The sequence below is a fragment of the Tyto alba genome, unplaced genomic scaffold (genome assembly GCF_018691265.1).
Source record: "Tyto alba isolate M040663 unplaced genomic scaffold, T.alba_DEE_v4.0 Super-Scaffold_21, whole genome shotgun sequence".
In the NCBI taxonomy this organism is placed as follows: domain Eukaryota; kingdom Metazoa; phylum Chordata; class Aves; order Strigiformes; family Tytonidae; genus Tyto; species Tyto alba.
Genome location: NW_024881295.1, coordinates 3,472,663 through 3,488,225, shown reverse-complemented (window position 1 = coordinate 3,488,225; position 15,563 = coordinate 3,472,663). Strand labels below are relative to the sequence as shown.

The 15,563-nt window shown below is 41.7% G+C and overlaps 1 protein-coding gene across 1 annotated transcript; it reads left to right on the top strand.

The window, feature by feature from the left end:
• The first annotated feature begins 560 nt into the window (after positions 1-560).
• Positions 561-14,965, top strand: NOBOX (NOBOX oogenesis homeobox). Its single transcript, XM_042795392.1, has 8 exons — positions 561-1,393; positions 1,768-1,874; positions 2,405-2,523; positions 3,456-3,589; positions 10,691-10,961; positions 11,545-11,888; positions 13,760-14,104; positions 14,716-14,965. The coding sequence occupies exons 1-8, from the start codon at positions 763-765 to the stop codon at positions 14,739-14,741; spliced, it is 1,977 nt and encodes a 658-aa protein (XP_042651326.1). The 5' UTR covers positions 561-762; the 3' UTR covers positions 14,742-14,965.
• Positions 14,966-15,563: the final 598 nt, after the last annotated feature.

Sequence of the window (15,563 nt, the reverse complement as noted above, 5' to 3'; positions counted from 1 at the left end):
TGGTGTGGCTGAAGCTCCAGAAAACTGCAGCTTCAGTTATTAGAAAGCAGTTATTAGAAGTTTGTACAACTAATTTATTTTTTGCTTGGTCGGCTTGAATATGACAGAAACCGAAACCTATATAAATTAAAAAGTGATATAATTTGTCAGATGATCACTGATGACAATAGAGCAAAATTTTTTGTTTGTTTGTTTGTTTGTTTTGTTTTTGTTTTGTTTTGTTTTTTTTTTTTTTGTCATTTTAATAAAGTGACACTTGGTGTCTTTAAGTCATTGAGTTTTATTCAGCTCCTTATTCCAAAGACATTTGTTATCCTCAGTGCTGTTTTCCCACTACTTTATTTGTAATATACAACCTTCCCTTTATACTCTGTGTCTGGAATTAATTCTTCCTTTAGTTTACAGCTGGTTGTTTTTGCAGGCATCTTCACTCTCAAAATGAGGCTTCTCTCATCACAGGTGTTTGAATATCTTCATATTGATCATATCACGTTCTTTGCTTTTGCTTTCCTCACAGCACTCTGTCCTGGTGACAGTGTTTATTTTGAAGTCTAGTTCTTTTCCCTCCTGGGTTTCACTGTGTGGGGTTTTCCTTCTCCCTTAACTGAAACTTCCTATCCAGGCACACCATTTTTCTCATGCCATCCAGGCACATCTGTCTTAGGCAATGTGCATGTGAGGTGGAGGGGTGTTGTTTTTCATTTTTTCCTTGTAGAGTGCAAGCACAAGAAGGAGGACACGTCGCTGAATACTGAGCACTTTATGGTAGACGTTGACGCTGAGGGTGAGCATGGTCCAGGGAGCAGTGTGCTATCTGCATTCCAAAGCACAGCTATAAAGGAAGAAGCTGAGGATACTTTGAGAGCAGAAGACAAGATCAGCCCTGTAAAGAAGGTGGGGGAAGATGAAAGATACTGCAGCCTGCAGGCAACTGGGTCAACTTCCCAAGACTCAGCAGCCCTTGATGGCCAACTCGACCTTGCCTCAGTGTGTGAGCAGCTGTCGGATTTCCTCGGTGACATGAAGGCTGTGCCCCCACTTTCTGTGGCTGAATTTGCACAGAAGCCTGCAGGTCAATGTGAGGGTTCTTACTCCGATGGGATTGAAAAGGAGGCAAAGAAGATAAAAAGTAAGGACAGAAGTGAAGTATGTGCTGAGAAAGCATCTAGTGGAATCCCTGGAGACCTCTGCGGGCAGGATGTGTGTGGCCCAGCTACTTGCCGATCATCCAAATGCAATTCAAACAACGTTGCAGCTCAGCAGTCCTGCAAGGGGCCTTCAGTCCTGGAATCTGGAAGTAGCTGTGATGGGACCAAGGGAAAAAAAGAGTTACTTGAGAATCCTGAATTTCTACCACTGGTCAGGAAGAAGTCACGCACCTTCTATAGTGCAGGTAGATAATGGGGAACGTACTGGCAGGCAGTGACACTTGTAGTGCCATGCTGACGGCACAGCACGGAGGTGCTGAACTGCTCTAGCTGGTATTGCTATGCATTCTACACTATTAGATGTGTGAAAACTTCTTCAAATAAGGGTTGCTGAGTGACTTATGTTTAAAGTATCGCTAGCAGCGCTCTTTTTTTTTTTTTTTTACTGTGGAAGAAGATTTTTGTTTATTTTTGTGGTTTACTCTAAAAAAATAATCTTTTATGTTGTTCATTTTACTAAGTATAGTAAAAAATGTTTTTCCCCTGACTTGTTTCTCTTTTTTTTTTTTTCTTATCACATACTCCCCATGTCTCTCTTTGAACAATGCATCATTTCTAGAGCAGCTAGAAGAGTTGGAGAAGATGTTCCAAGAAGACCACTACCCTGACAATGAGAAGAGGAGGGAGATTGCTGCTGTGGTTGGTGTAACACCACAGCGTATTACGGTAACGCCTGTGTGGGTAACATTGCTGACCGTGGGTTTTGTGCAGAAAAATGGCAGGGAGGAGGAGCTTGAGCAGGAAGGAGAGAGGAGCTCATGAGTAATGGGATAGAGACTGCACCTGCCACTGGTGACAAGAGAAGGAAGAGAGCTGTACAACCAGCTATCCCACAGAAAATGGCAGTGGAGTCTGTGGTTGCATACGCCATCTCCGCCCATTTCCTAAGATAAGACACATAATGAGTAGGTAAAAGAGGCTAAGGAGTTTGGAGTAAATCTCTTTGTCTTGAAGATCATGGGCAACAAAGGAAACTGGTGTTTGAGGGTATCTCTTTGCTGTTATTCATCTCTTTCTGGTTGCAATGAATCTTGCAGATTCTCTGGAACAAAGGTTTCTTGAGGTTCCTTTCTCTGGAAGAAAGGTTTCTGGCCTCACCTGGTGATGTGTGGAGACAGTCATTGTTGATTTGTTGCCTGTGTCCCCATGTGTAGATGGTTTCCTCTCTGAACATATCCTTTCTTTCCATTTATCAGGTCTGGTTTCAGAATCGCAGGGCAAAGTGGAGAAAATCGAAGAAGTTGAATGTGAAAGGCAACAAAAAATATCCAACATCATCAGCTCTGTCAGTCCCCTTTGGGTCAGATGGTTATGGGTGAGGGACTTTGTCTTCTCATTTCTCCACAGTAGATACCTAATGCATTAAACTTTTTCCTTTGCCATTTCCCCTTTATGTTTAAGCTAGGGAGAGCTGGCTATTGAGTTGAATCTCAGTAGCCTGTCCTCTGTATTCTCCAGCCTGACAGATTTCTGGGCAAATTGTTGTGGGCCCTCTTAAGGGGGCTTTTGTTTAACCTGTAGCACTATTTTGAAATAAAATTGTTCAAATCCCTCTTGCTGAAGTCATGTAGAGAGCAGGTGATGAGATAGAAAAGGTCTGTGGAATCACGCCTTCATTTTTGTTTTCTGTGAGTGCATTGGCCAGGTGCTTTGTATACACTTGGGAATTCTTTTATCCCAGTCCTTCTCCCACCATTGCTTTCCATTTCCATGGATTTTCACTTGGTGATGGAAATGCTGCTTGCGTAGATCATTCTTAGAAAGTCGTGGGCTTCTTTGAAGAAATACACTGCTAGCACCTGTCACAGGTGAGCAGGGGGCATTTATTGGGGGTAGGGAGAGGGAGTATGTGGGAGGATAGGTGGTCTTTTGAGGCAGGGAGGGAAGAAATCCGTCTCTCCAGGGAGGTATTTATGGAAATCTGGAGCAAGAGGCTCCCTGTGAAGAAACTAGAAGGAAAAGAGAAAAACTAAGTAAAAGATCAGAGACCACCTGACTGATTTCATTGCACTGTCCCTGCTGCCTGTCCTTTCCACATTAGCCACCTGGGGCTGCTTCCCCCAAATACTGTTGACACAGCATCCCTTGCACTGTTTCTCTGTGTACTTGTACATCAGCCGGCGCTTTCCCTTTCCACCTGCTAGTGATCTAGGATTTGACCATCGTGGGATAGTTAAAAGAGTGTATATATTTTGTCATAATGTCTCACCTTGTCCTTTGGCTCATACCTTTTGTGTGTACCTCCAGGGCACCTCTTCTGCCCAAGCCTCCACTGCCTGACGCTGCTCATGAGCCGTCTGCCGTACTGAGTGTTGACACTACAGCTGGGAACTACTCCAGCCTGCTCAGTGGACATCCTGCACCACTCACCTCCTCCTCAGGTGAGACTCCTGTCAGTACTAGTGTTTTGCACAGCTCCAGCATTAGCTGGTGGTGCTGGTAGGTTCCCAGACACTTCAGGGAAGGTCATGTGAGAGCCCTAGGCCATCAGTCCAAAAAGTGACACCAGGTTTAACAGCTCACTGCTAATTGAGTATCTACCAGCTATGTACCAGCATGGTGGTGCCTCTGTGCTAATGCTAGAGCCAGATTTGCAGTCCTTATTCATGTCCTGACACAAGCCAGCAATGTGACTTCATAAGGATATGTGATTGGGGCAATCTTCCATAATAGATGTTTGAGACTGATACCACTTCTCTGAATGGTGATGCAAGTATTGTTCTGGGTATTATGCTCTTCATGGCAGATACACCCCTCTCATATTCTGGTTTAGACTGTAACATTCTGGCTACAATCTGTAGTCAAGTAGCTGTGTGAGGCAGGTGTGTTGTATAAACTGTTGGGATTGTAGAGTCTCCCTCAGGTACTCCAGTGCCTTTTAATCTCTGAAGGTGGTTCCTTCTCCAGCCAGTGCAGTTTTCTATTTGGTTCAAGACCTTGAGGGAGTGAGACTAGTTGAGTTCTTAAGCATACAGCCTAATTAAATTGCTGTTGCAGTGTTGTTGAAAGTCAGTGGGGTGTGCTGTTGGACCGTTTTTTTACCTGAGCTGCATTTAGACTTTAAAGCTTGATGGCAACCAAAACGAGGATTTGTTCAGTTGTGTAGCCATGTGTGGAGTATCAGAGCAATCCCTAGAGTCAGGGAATGTTCCCTAATGCATTTTCTATATATGTTTACTTTTCCAAGTTGGCACAACTTGAAAATATTTCCAAAATGATGAGGATTTTACCAGTTCCTCAAGGACGGATATCACAAGCAATAAATGTGCTGATGTATGGTACCATTGTGCATATTTTCCTGCTTCCCAGTGTAATTTAATTGTTTTGAATTTGATGTCCATCATTTCTGCCCCATCATTGTATTCTAAGTATACAGTATTAAGGGCAGTTCTATGCAAGTGATTTTCTAATAATGACCCAAAGACTAATGTATTTTTAACAGTGCTGATACCTTAAATGTATTTTCGCACTGTAGAAAGCAACTATGAGATTGCATCAATAAGTTTAGAACACTAATAAATAGATATGTATGCTGAAGTATTTAATTGAGATACTTTCTTGATACTGTAATTTAGCACTTCTGTAATTCAAATTTGCCTGTCATAGTCTCAAGGCAAGGACTAAGTCAATTCTATCAGCTGTTTAACCAATATGATTGTAATTCAGTTAGGTCCAGTTTTTCCACTTCTTCTTTCAGCAGAGTAAATATGGTGAAAGTGTTTGAATAATTCGCTGCTTCCCAGAATGATGAAGTGGTACAGTCTGTTGAGTCCTGTATTTAATTCAATAAAGACCAAGATTTTGCAAAATAATTAATTTAAAGGAAACAAACCAAACATCCTCATATTTCTACACTTGTGTTCAGAACTTCCCTGGCTCTTAAAGTACATCTGCAGACATGCTATTTAGTCAAGAGAGAATATGCCTGTTAGAGAAACAAAATTTCATTTGGGGATGTGATCTTGTCATCTGTCTGTATTGAGCAACTCCTTTCTGGAGAATCTGCTCACTGGGATGCAGTTCTCCATGTGGAAATCACAAGCAATCTTTCTGATAGGAAAAAAATGTCCTGTGTGAATTCTTTGTGCAATGTGTAAGGAAAAAAAAGGGCAAGTGAATGTCCCTGAGAGCAGACTGGGTATGTGAGAAAATGAGCGATAAAGATAGCTAGGTTTTTACTCCTTGAATCCTTGGAACTTGCTGCTGACTACTACCTAGTGCATTTACTGTGTATGCATCTAGCTTTTATGAAACACAATTCCTTTACTTGTCTGAACCCCCTGTATCTTCAGTGTAAGGATGTGTGAAAATGAGAATGTACTCCATTCTGCTAGATCTATGTGAGGGAACAAGCTTCCCCTTGTTCTCTTTAAATCACGCTGGGCAAGAAGTAATGAAATCTATTTGTGTCATCTAAGGCTGGTAAATACTTTCCAGATCCAGATCTGTTTAGAAGAAAAAGTACCTTTCCTAAGTCACTTTTCAGAAAAGAGGCATGCTTTGCTAAGGCACACAAACTATGAGATTTTGTGATTGGTTTTTAACCTGGTTTCCCAAGGAAAGGGAGGAATATGGTGTGTGTAATAAGCCACACGCTCTTTGCTTATGAAACCCACCCTGACCCCAAGTTTATTTTATCAGATTTGATTGGAAGGTGAAAGTCTTAAAAATTACGTTCCTACAAGACATAGGAAAATTGGTGCCCAGGCAGAGTAGAGATCTAAATTAGCACTCCCTCTGAGGGAAAAGAATTTACTAGGTGTAGAGAGTCCTCACAGAAGAGAGATCTGCGTGGTACGGTTGCATGAAAAGCTTCAGGTGCAGTTTTGCCTTACTAGATGCAGGATAACACAGCCATGGGAAATGAAACTTGCTTTTTTTGATATCTAGCATTGTGCTTTCTTTCTAAAAATGAAAGCAAAAAATGAAATGGGAAAAAGAAAAAAAAAAAAAAGACAATGAGACTTTTTAATTCATTCAGCCTTCTTGTTCAGAAAAAAAGCTTGTCACTAAATAGGGCCACCCAGGGTCCACCTGTTTTCTTTATTAGAATATCTCAGAAAATGATGGAGATAAAACCTGGATAGGATAAAATCCAAAGTAACAGAAGCAAAATAAAAGCGTGAACAAATGAATAAAAAGGTCATCAATTTACAAGGCAAAACCTATTGCTTAGTGAAAGTGGCCCTTGTGGAAACAGCTCATGGCAGGTTTCAGCAAAATAATCTGTGACCTGTGTGCAGTGGTGCAGCTGTATCCAGAGACTGTGCCCTAACGGAGTGGCTACTCAGGTGCCTTCCCTGGTAGCAGCGTGTTTAACCACTTTCCACAGGACAAGCAAATGACTTAAGTTCATGAGAACAGTACTGATCTGTTACCAGGCACCTTTGGAGAGTGTTCAGTGCTGCCTCTTCCACTGTTTTTCCTTGCTCTAGCCAGTAGTTTGGACAGTCTGTCATTTTGTTTGTTTGGGTTTTTTTAATGTCCCATTGTTTTGTACAGTTCTGCAATCAGGCTGATTAAAACTTCTAGCAAGTTGTATTTGAGTTGTGCTCTACCTTGCTGGCAGTTATGGCTTCTGATTTTGATATTAGCTACAGTACTTGCCATAAGAGCCTTTTGTGCTTCAAAAATTCAATATTAAGCTTGCTTTGACCTTAGAATATTTTTTTTTTAAAAAAACTATTTTTGCTAGACAGGTAGCTTGCTTTAATGGAGTTTTCCTTTTTTTTTACATTTGCAGTTATTTGAAGTTTTTCTTTTTTGTCTGAGATTTCTTACAGGTATATATATCTGTTGTTCACTGACTTAAAGAATTGGCTTATTCTTTCTTTGCAGTTGACCCTTTAGAAAGAAAAGTTACTTTCTATGCCCCTGGGTTGTGTGAGGAGCTATTTCTGCCCCACTGGTGCTTTTGCAGGAAATAATTTTGTTTCCTGTGTCTATCTTGCTGAAGACACCTCTCAGGAGCCCAGCCTATGCTGGTATCTCTTATGCAAATAGTAAGATGATTATTTAGTGTCAGAGATGGGATTGTAATGGAAGTCTTGGGAGCAATTGGATGAAGTTGAATGTGATCTGTCAAAGAATGGTAAATGAATGACAAGCTCTAATGACTTCACTTATAAGATTCTGGCTTTTGAACAAATTACTTTAAAGCTGATGATGTATAGCTGACACAGCAAGCAAGAGTCATAACTTTTAAACAAGTGGTAGGTTATGGCCTACTGAAAATCCAGGAAAGGATCAGACTGACACACTTCAAGCAATGCAGTTAGAGTCTGAAGTTGGTTTACTGATCTTCAGTCTGTTAAATGAAGAATGCCGTTGCTCCTAAGTTTGGTTAATATTTTGTCTGCTTTCAAGATGTCATTTACAAGAGAAATGTATTTTCTCATAATTTCAAGGAGAGGATGTACCTATGAAAGCTTTGTGATGGCCCTTAATGTTCCAGTAAATGCTGCAATTACACAGGCATGTTTCATTAAAAGAAACCAGATTGGATAGTGTATGACGTAGAGACTCACAGTAATAGAGCCTTTTGCTGAACTCTTGATTTGATGCTTGAGAAAGCAGCCATAGCAAGTAGACCGTCTGAGGTTAGACTGGTTGCTCAGCCTGTAAAGAGCACCAGCTGCATTATGCCCAGCACTGGTCTTGTTGAACAGTTACAGTCACGGCCTCTGGCCTCCCAAACAGTCTGCAAGCAGCTGCATAGTTATCTGACTAAATCATTGCAGGTGTCTCAGGCCAAGGCCTTTTGGAGTCAACATAAGTGCTTGGTTAAAGAAGTCATGTATGGCTGATGTCGAGGGGCTCCAGTGCAGATAGGTGTCACTTGGGTAACAAATCTTGTGCACGAGAGCTGCTCTGTTAACAATACCTCTCTAGAATAGGCCTCAGTCTCCTTCAAGATTGGTGAAAATCTGAAATTGCAGTCATCCCAGCAGTAACATACACATCCATTTTTGTTAATTTAAGGCTTTGTCTCATTCATTGGAATCTATTTGCATTAAAGAATGGCTGTCAAGTCTGCTAGGATGTTGAGGAAGCAGCTACCAAAGGGGGAAGACAGCTGTGTAGCCGAAGACTTAGAATAGCTGTTCTTGAGTTAAGACAAGTGTAGCACCAGGACTGGTTCAGAGATCTGAAGCTGCACATTGTTAGATTGCTCTCTGAAAACCCAGAAATAATGGGTGTGATAAACAAAATTCCTAATGTTACATTCCTATGTTCACTGGAAAGCCTTCTGAGGTTATATATCTCTCTGCATCAATGTCAGGAAGAGCAACAGAATTGTAAAATGTAAGTATTAACTCAAGCCAGCAATCAGAATTCATCATAGAACAAGATGCTGGAATCTTCTGTAAATACAGTGTCAGATTTAGCAGATATTACTTCTTTGGGAATTGTTTGTTCTTACTGCATTTGTGATTTTTCTTCAGAAGATACCAATTCAGTGACTTTCTTTAAAGGATAGAGAAGTAGAGGAAACTTTAGAAAAGGCTGAACCAGCTCTTTGCCGTCTTCACTATCTCCTTGCCCATGTGTCCTATTGCCATGACCCACAAAGATTATCTACACTAAATGTTACAAATATTTCAAACAACACAACTTAATTCTTAGTAGGTGTGAAAGTGGGTTTAGAAGTGATTGCCTGGGCTATGTTGTTAACACTACTTGTAGTCATCCTGAGCAAGACTAAGACCATCTGCAGACTAGCTAATCCTACTGTCATTATTGAACTGAAACTTCATCCAGATATAGACTGTTTTTCAGGTAAGTTGTGCCCTGTGTGGCTGTTGTTTCATAATGTTTGTGTGAACTGCGACATTCTGGGACAGAATGGTTAGGAAGAACCAGTGCAAATGAAGGTTTAAAAAAAAAAAAAAATCAGAAGAGATCTTCAGCTTCATTTTTGACTAAGTCATTTTGACTTGCAAGGAAGCTAAATGTCTTGACTAGTGCTTTGTTGTGTAGGACTGGATCTCTGCTGTGTTAAAAAATGTAAATGTGATAGGTGTATCATACATGCTGCATGACAGAGAAATAGTGTGTTCAAATAGAAAAAATAAACCACTGAGAATTGCCTGGACATGTGAATACTTTAGAGATGCCATCCTAGATCTTGCTCTAGTTTTCTAAATGAGCCCAAAATCAGGGCTATTCAAGTTTTCATTGCAATGTCGTGAACCCCTCTCTCCATAGTTGCAGAGAGTTGAAAAAAATGTGATGTGGGAAGATGCAGTAAGGTAGACGCAATTGTACAGCACACTGGGGAATCTGAGAGGTGGTGCTGCAAGGTGTTGAAGTGGAATCTCCTTATCAGCTCTCTGGGCATGTATTCTAAAATTCTCTAAAGGTTGCTCGTGCTTGCTGTGGCAGCTTTATGTTTAGGTTTTACATTTAAGGCCTTTGATTCACATCTGGTGGAGTGCATTTGATGTTACTCTGTATGCCTGCAAGGGTGAAGTACAGCTGTAAACTATTCATGCAACTAGATTTCCCTGAATGCTTTACAATGTGTGGGAGTAGAGCAATTTTACCTGAACAGTCAGTGATATTTTCTCATATCTGCCTCATTCTTGTGCTGGTTCAACCTAGCTAGACTTGAAAAATCATTTCAGACTGTCATGTATACCTGATGGTTATACTTCTCAGGAGAGAAATCATTTGCTGTTTGGCATAATAAAAGAGAATCTTGTTCTCCTGTACCATGTGCAAACTTATTGAACTTCTGTGTGTATTTGTTACTGTGGATCAGCAGCATATGTGACTCTGACCTTTTCATTTCCTATATTGTCCTCTTTCCACAGAGGCTGTTCTGTAGGAAACTGTTCCTCTCTCCTTTTCCAGCAGTGACTGAGGAGACAGGTCACCAAACAAGATTCTAGCAACCAAGTGGTGCTGGTTTCCTTTTGCATCCCCCAGCTTCTTTTTCCCAAGGCCCTTCAGCTGCCATATTTTTTTTTTTCATGCCTTATCAGAAGCCAAACCAGGATTGAAAATTTGGTTAAAAAATGGCCTAGACATCAGATCTCGAAAGGCACATTTTTGTTTCCTTCAAACCACAGTTTAATTTTTCAAAAGGGTAATCTGTGCAGCACACTTTTCCCAGAGGACAGTAGAGATGGAAGATGGCTGGGGGATTGTTCCTGGCTTGTTTCCAGGAAGTACTTTGCTTCATTTGGCTGCCTTCTTGAGAGCTGAGTAAATCCAGTATGCAGAGACTGAAATCATGAAGGTAATTTTATTTACCCAATAAACATCATCTTCTGTTCCAGAGAGCTTGCTACTACTCCTTTTTGCTTCCCAGCAGCAATGCTGGTACTGGTTTACTTTTTTTTCCCCATCAGCTAACCTCTGCTCTTTCACTGGCATCATGCTTTTCTGTTGTGCCACTCTTGTCATTCCCTCTGCTTGCTCCTTTTAATTTTCAGTATGACAGCATAGTATGACAGAGTCTCTCTTTTTATTCACAGTCTCTTCAGTGGCAGGAGTGGTGGCATCTTGTGAAACAGTTCAGGCAAAGGCGTTACCGCAGCTCAAGTTGAGTTCCAGCAGAATGGAGGGCTTCCCTAATCTTCCCAGCCCTCCACCCATCCGCAGGGCCAGCCTACCCCTTGGTCTGGCCTTCAACTCCCAGAGTCATATTGTTCCCTTGATGCTGGACACTCCCAACAGTGAAGGCAGCTTGTCCAGTCAGGAAAATGGTTCCAGGGAGCCCTTCGCTTACAGCATCCAGAATCAAGGGTAGGAACAGATATGAGCTTGTCTTTGAGGGAGGTGAAAAAAGTGAACCGTGGGAGAAGACATGGGAGGGTGAAGGTGGGACGTGGAACAAGGAAATACGTGGGACCATAAGTGAAAAGTTAGATGTGGGAGTGAGAATGTCCTTTAAATGGAGTATGAAAAGATGTATAATGTACGTAGTAAGACAGGGAACCTGCTGTCAGGAAAGAGATACCTTTAATCAGAGTGCTCTCAGAACTGTGTGCCTGTCAAGTGAGAGTGGGGTTCAGGAGCACGGTGAAAAGGAATCCTTGAGAAAGGTTATTTTAAGCATTGGGGTGAGCTTTGGAAAGTGGGAAGAACTAAAGGAAAGGTAATCCCCACTAACGCGCATTGTTAAAGAATCCTGATACAAAAGCACTTGGCTCAAGTGGTTTCTGTTGCCCTTGTCCTGTGCCTGGCATTTGGGAGGAAGGGTTGGAGTCAGATCAGGGTTGGAGCAGCTGGCAAGGAGTAGGTATAACAGTTGTTTATTGTACAGGTTGCAGTAGCTGTTGACCCTACTTTCATCTCTGAATTGCCTCTCTCCTTGCTCTCTCTGCAGCTTGAGTTCACCAGTTTCCTGCAATTACCCTGAGCAGCTGGAGTCAGCAGGCAACCTAGAGACCACGTACTGTCAGTACAGCAGCCAGGGTGGAATTTACCAGCTGCCCCAATATCCCCAGCAGCACCAGCTCTCCCAGTTCCACCATCTGACAAGTCACCTGGCCAGCAACGTGCTCGCCAGTGTCCGCCTCACTCCAATACTCGCTGAGTCCCATGCAGCTTTCCTCGCCTGCCCTGGTAACAGTGGAGTTGCAACCTATGGGGCAGCAGGAGCCACACAAGACAACGTACAAAACCACATGGGGGGACAGCTCTTGTTACAGCAGCCAAGTGAAAACTCGGGTAAATTTCTGAAATCTTTTGGTATCCCAGTCCTCCGAAATAACTAAAGAATACCCTGAAACGTTGGATGATCTGTAGTTTTACTGATGACTGGGACAGAAAGAAGGAATGTGCATATACCTGCACAAATATATATATGCTACCCATCTTTTTTTTTTTTTTGTAATTTCCTTGTACGCTTTTTTAAAAGTGCTGAGTGACCCATTAATTTGAATCAGAAGTTTCTGTGTAGGCTGCATGTCAGAGAGAGCGTTACCATGTGAGTATGTCAGGTAGTGCAATGGTTTTGTCTGCAGTGGAGAGGCAACTTGCCTCAGGAGTGTACTGTTGTGCAAACTAACACGCCTTTGGTGTGTGTGAGTGGGGGTCAAGGTTGCAAAGTGAAAAAGGTGCCACAGCAACTGGAATAGTTGGAGACAGCAAGAAAAACAGGCTTGTAACTCCGCTGGGCTTCTGCAGAAACCATTTTGAAGGAATGCTACGTACCTTAGAGTAGTGCAAAAGAAGAGAGCTAAAGACAAGGACCAGCAGAAGTGAAGCTTCTTTCTTTTTCTTTCTCTGACATGAATTTGCAACACCACTTTGATTAAAGCACTTTAGTATCATTTTCTAAAAAGTAACTGGGTAAAAGTGACATTGTCAGTCTCCTTGTTCTGTGTCAGGGATTTGTATTTTGAAGTTGCTAAAGCCCAAGATAAACTATTGCAGTTTATTTGTTTGGACTATGAGGTTTGTTAAATTAAGTTAAATTAAATTAAAGAGTTTTCAGACCACAGATGCTGCTCTGTTTTTGTACTGGTTTTGTGGACCTTGTCAGGGAGAGAAGCCTGACTCACAGGCTGATGGGTGCAAGCAGGCTCATGTTCCCACCGTTCATGGCTAACATTCTCCAGAACAGGTTGGTAGCACCCATGCTGTCTAGCATGCTCGGCCTGGTTCTCCTCTCTGGTTGTGAGGTGCAATTATTTTCTGTGTTTTGTTTTGTTTTTGTTTTTGTTTTTGTTTTTTTTTCAGTTTGAAGTGCCAGAAGTAATGAGAGGGCTGTGTCTCAGCGCACCAAATTAATGTTTTTATAGTGTGATGCTGGAAGTGTGTGTTGCATGCCTTGGGGCGTATCGTGCGAGCATCAAGGGATGTGTAAAGGTACAAGCCTTGTTAGGACTGGAAGTTGGAGGATTGTTGAAGGAACAGAGGCCGGGTTGATGTTCTTTGTGCTCCAGACAGAAGTATGGAATAAATCAGCAGCGCGTGGCTCTTCTGTTCAGGGAAGGGATCCTATGAGTGTTACACAGTGTGGATGAGCAGGGCCTGGGGTTCCAGCAGTGCACTGGGGAGGGAACCAGTCTGTCAGTGTAGACACACCCGTAATTCTTCAGCATGTAAGCAAGTGAGCAGTGTAGCTGAATTATAGCTATTAATTAAAAACCATTCCTGCTTCCTGGATTGCTGCTTTTATAAATGAAAGTGAAGCTTAAGCATCCAGGTGATGCTTTGCAAAGCTAACTTGGAAAATACGAGTGGTGGAAAAAAAAATCAGGAGTGTGTGTCTCTAATATCATCACAGACACTCAGGATCTGTGTTGAAATGACATCATGTTTTCTAGATTATAACAATGCTACGAACTCCCCAAATTTTTCCTCCTAACAACTGTGTTTTGGATAAATACGCTGCAATGCAAACAACAAAGTTAACCTTCATATGTGAGTGATGTCTGCTCTACTGCAGTAACCACTCAGGCATAACTGTAATACTGTATTTGCACTGAGCATGCTTTCCTAAGGACAACGTACGCCTCTTTACATATCCATGGCTTTAATCCTCCTGTCCTTATTTTTGCTGTTTTGTCCTTTCTTTGTTGTTTTCTCCTCAGCAGGCATCACTGCCTATCAAGCTGCCCACTGGAATGATTTCTACGTGCAGGGAGCTCCATTCTCAAATCAGTTGTGCTCACAAATGCCATTTCCTAGCACAGCAGGACAGTACTTCACGGAGCAGATTTCCTACAACCAGCCGCCCGGCCTGCCCTCCTCTCCGTATTTTCTTCAGGCGCCGAATGGAACAACACTGGGATCCATGCCATGTACTGGAAAACAAAAGGGAGTGACACCACCAGACCAGAGCTCATACCAGAACCCCCAAACAGAGCCAGAGTTGACTTCGCTTGCTGAAAGAGAGGAAGCAGAGAGTGGCAGCAAGAAAGGAGAGACTATTGTTGGTAACTGAAAGGCCAGCTGACTTTTTTCTTTTTTTTTTGGAGAAGAGAGTAATAAGGAAAGAGGTCCAAGATGGCAGTAGCTCCTCTGAATGCAGGATCAAAACTGTGGCATGAATGGGAATGGAACCCTTTTTTTTTTTTTTTTTTTTCTCTTTTCTGTGTTGCTGTCCAAGACAGGCCTCATTATCCTATATCTAGTTCTTAGATTCATCTATTTTTAGAAATGGGGACTTATAGGTCAGTAAAATAGATGACAAAGTCTGTCAGACATCATCTGTTGTGAGCTGAATGGCTACAGAGGACTGATTATTTCTAAGATTTCCAGAGGCATAGACACCTCTCTTCAAGGCAGAATCCTTGAGCAAGAAGAGGGGAAAAGGAAAGGGAAAGGTGAGGGGAAGGGAGTTTTCTGTTTGGATTTCCATTTTCAGGCTTTTGTTTTGGAAACAAAATGACCTTACTCTAGATTTGCTGAAAGGTGTCATATGCCTTAAATAATCTTTGTGTGTTGCGTGTGTGTCTAATTTTAAAATATAAAACATTTGAAAAAAATTGAAGATATTCTGTGTCATGTGAAGTCACGTTTTCTTATGAATCTGTTTTTTCTTCAGATATTCAAGAACAAGCTAATGACTGATGTGGCACACTGAGAAAGAAAAAAAAAACAAAGGAGGAGGAAACATTGCTGTTTTAAACTCTGCAAAATAAGAAGAGATGGAAAGACAAATAATAATATTTGCAACAGAAGCACTTTTGGGGGGATTTTTTTGTTTTGTATTTTTTTTTTCTTGTTGCCATGATTATTCTCCCGCTGAGGAAAGAAGCAGGGAAATTTCAACCAATAAAAACTTCTGGTTTGTGTTTGCTGTGTTGTGTTGTGTTTTGTTTTGTTTTTCAAATCTCCTGACTTGTTTCTTCTTAATGAATTCTAATCTTGAGGAGCACAGAGACAGGAAAGAACCGATACAGGCACCAGAGTTATGTGGGTAGGTGGAAATTCTGGATCACGCAGGAGTTGGAAGGTATGGCTGGTATCCTGGAACACGTGGGAAGAGAGCTCAGGGAGAGTAAGACGTATGCAAAACAGGGGGAGGAACTCCAGCAACTGCATCGAATTTTAGGGACTCCAGACAGTGAAAGAAGTGTCATCGGAAGTCCACCATTGGCTTGGGTTTTGCTAGCCTTGGATTATTTTGAAAAAAAAAAATATATTTTTCAATATAAAACTGTAGCAATAAATGGCAGAAAAACTGTAACTATAAATGCTGGCAGTGTAACCAGATCCCTATCAGTTATTAATTGGTTTAGCATCCCATTTGAATTGTAGATGGGTTTGGATGTCTGAGGACTGTGTTCAAATTTTTTTACGAATTAGCTGACAGCTTAAATATTTGATGGGTACCACTTTCTTGAGTTACTTGGTTGTCATCTCTGGGACTGACCCAACAGTTTATTGCTG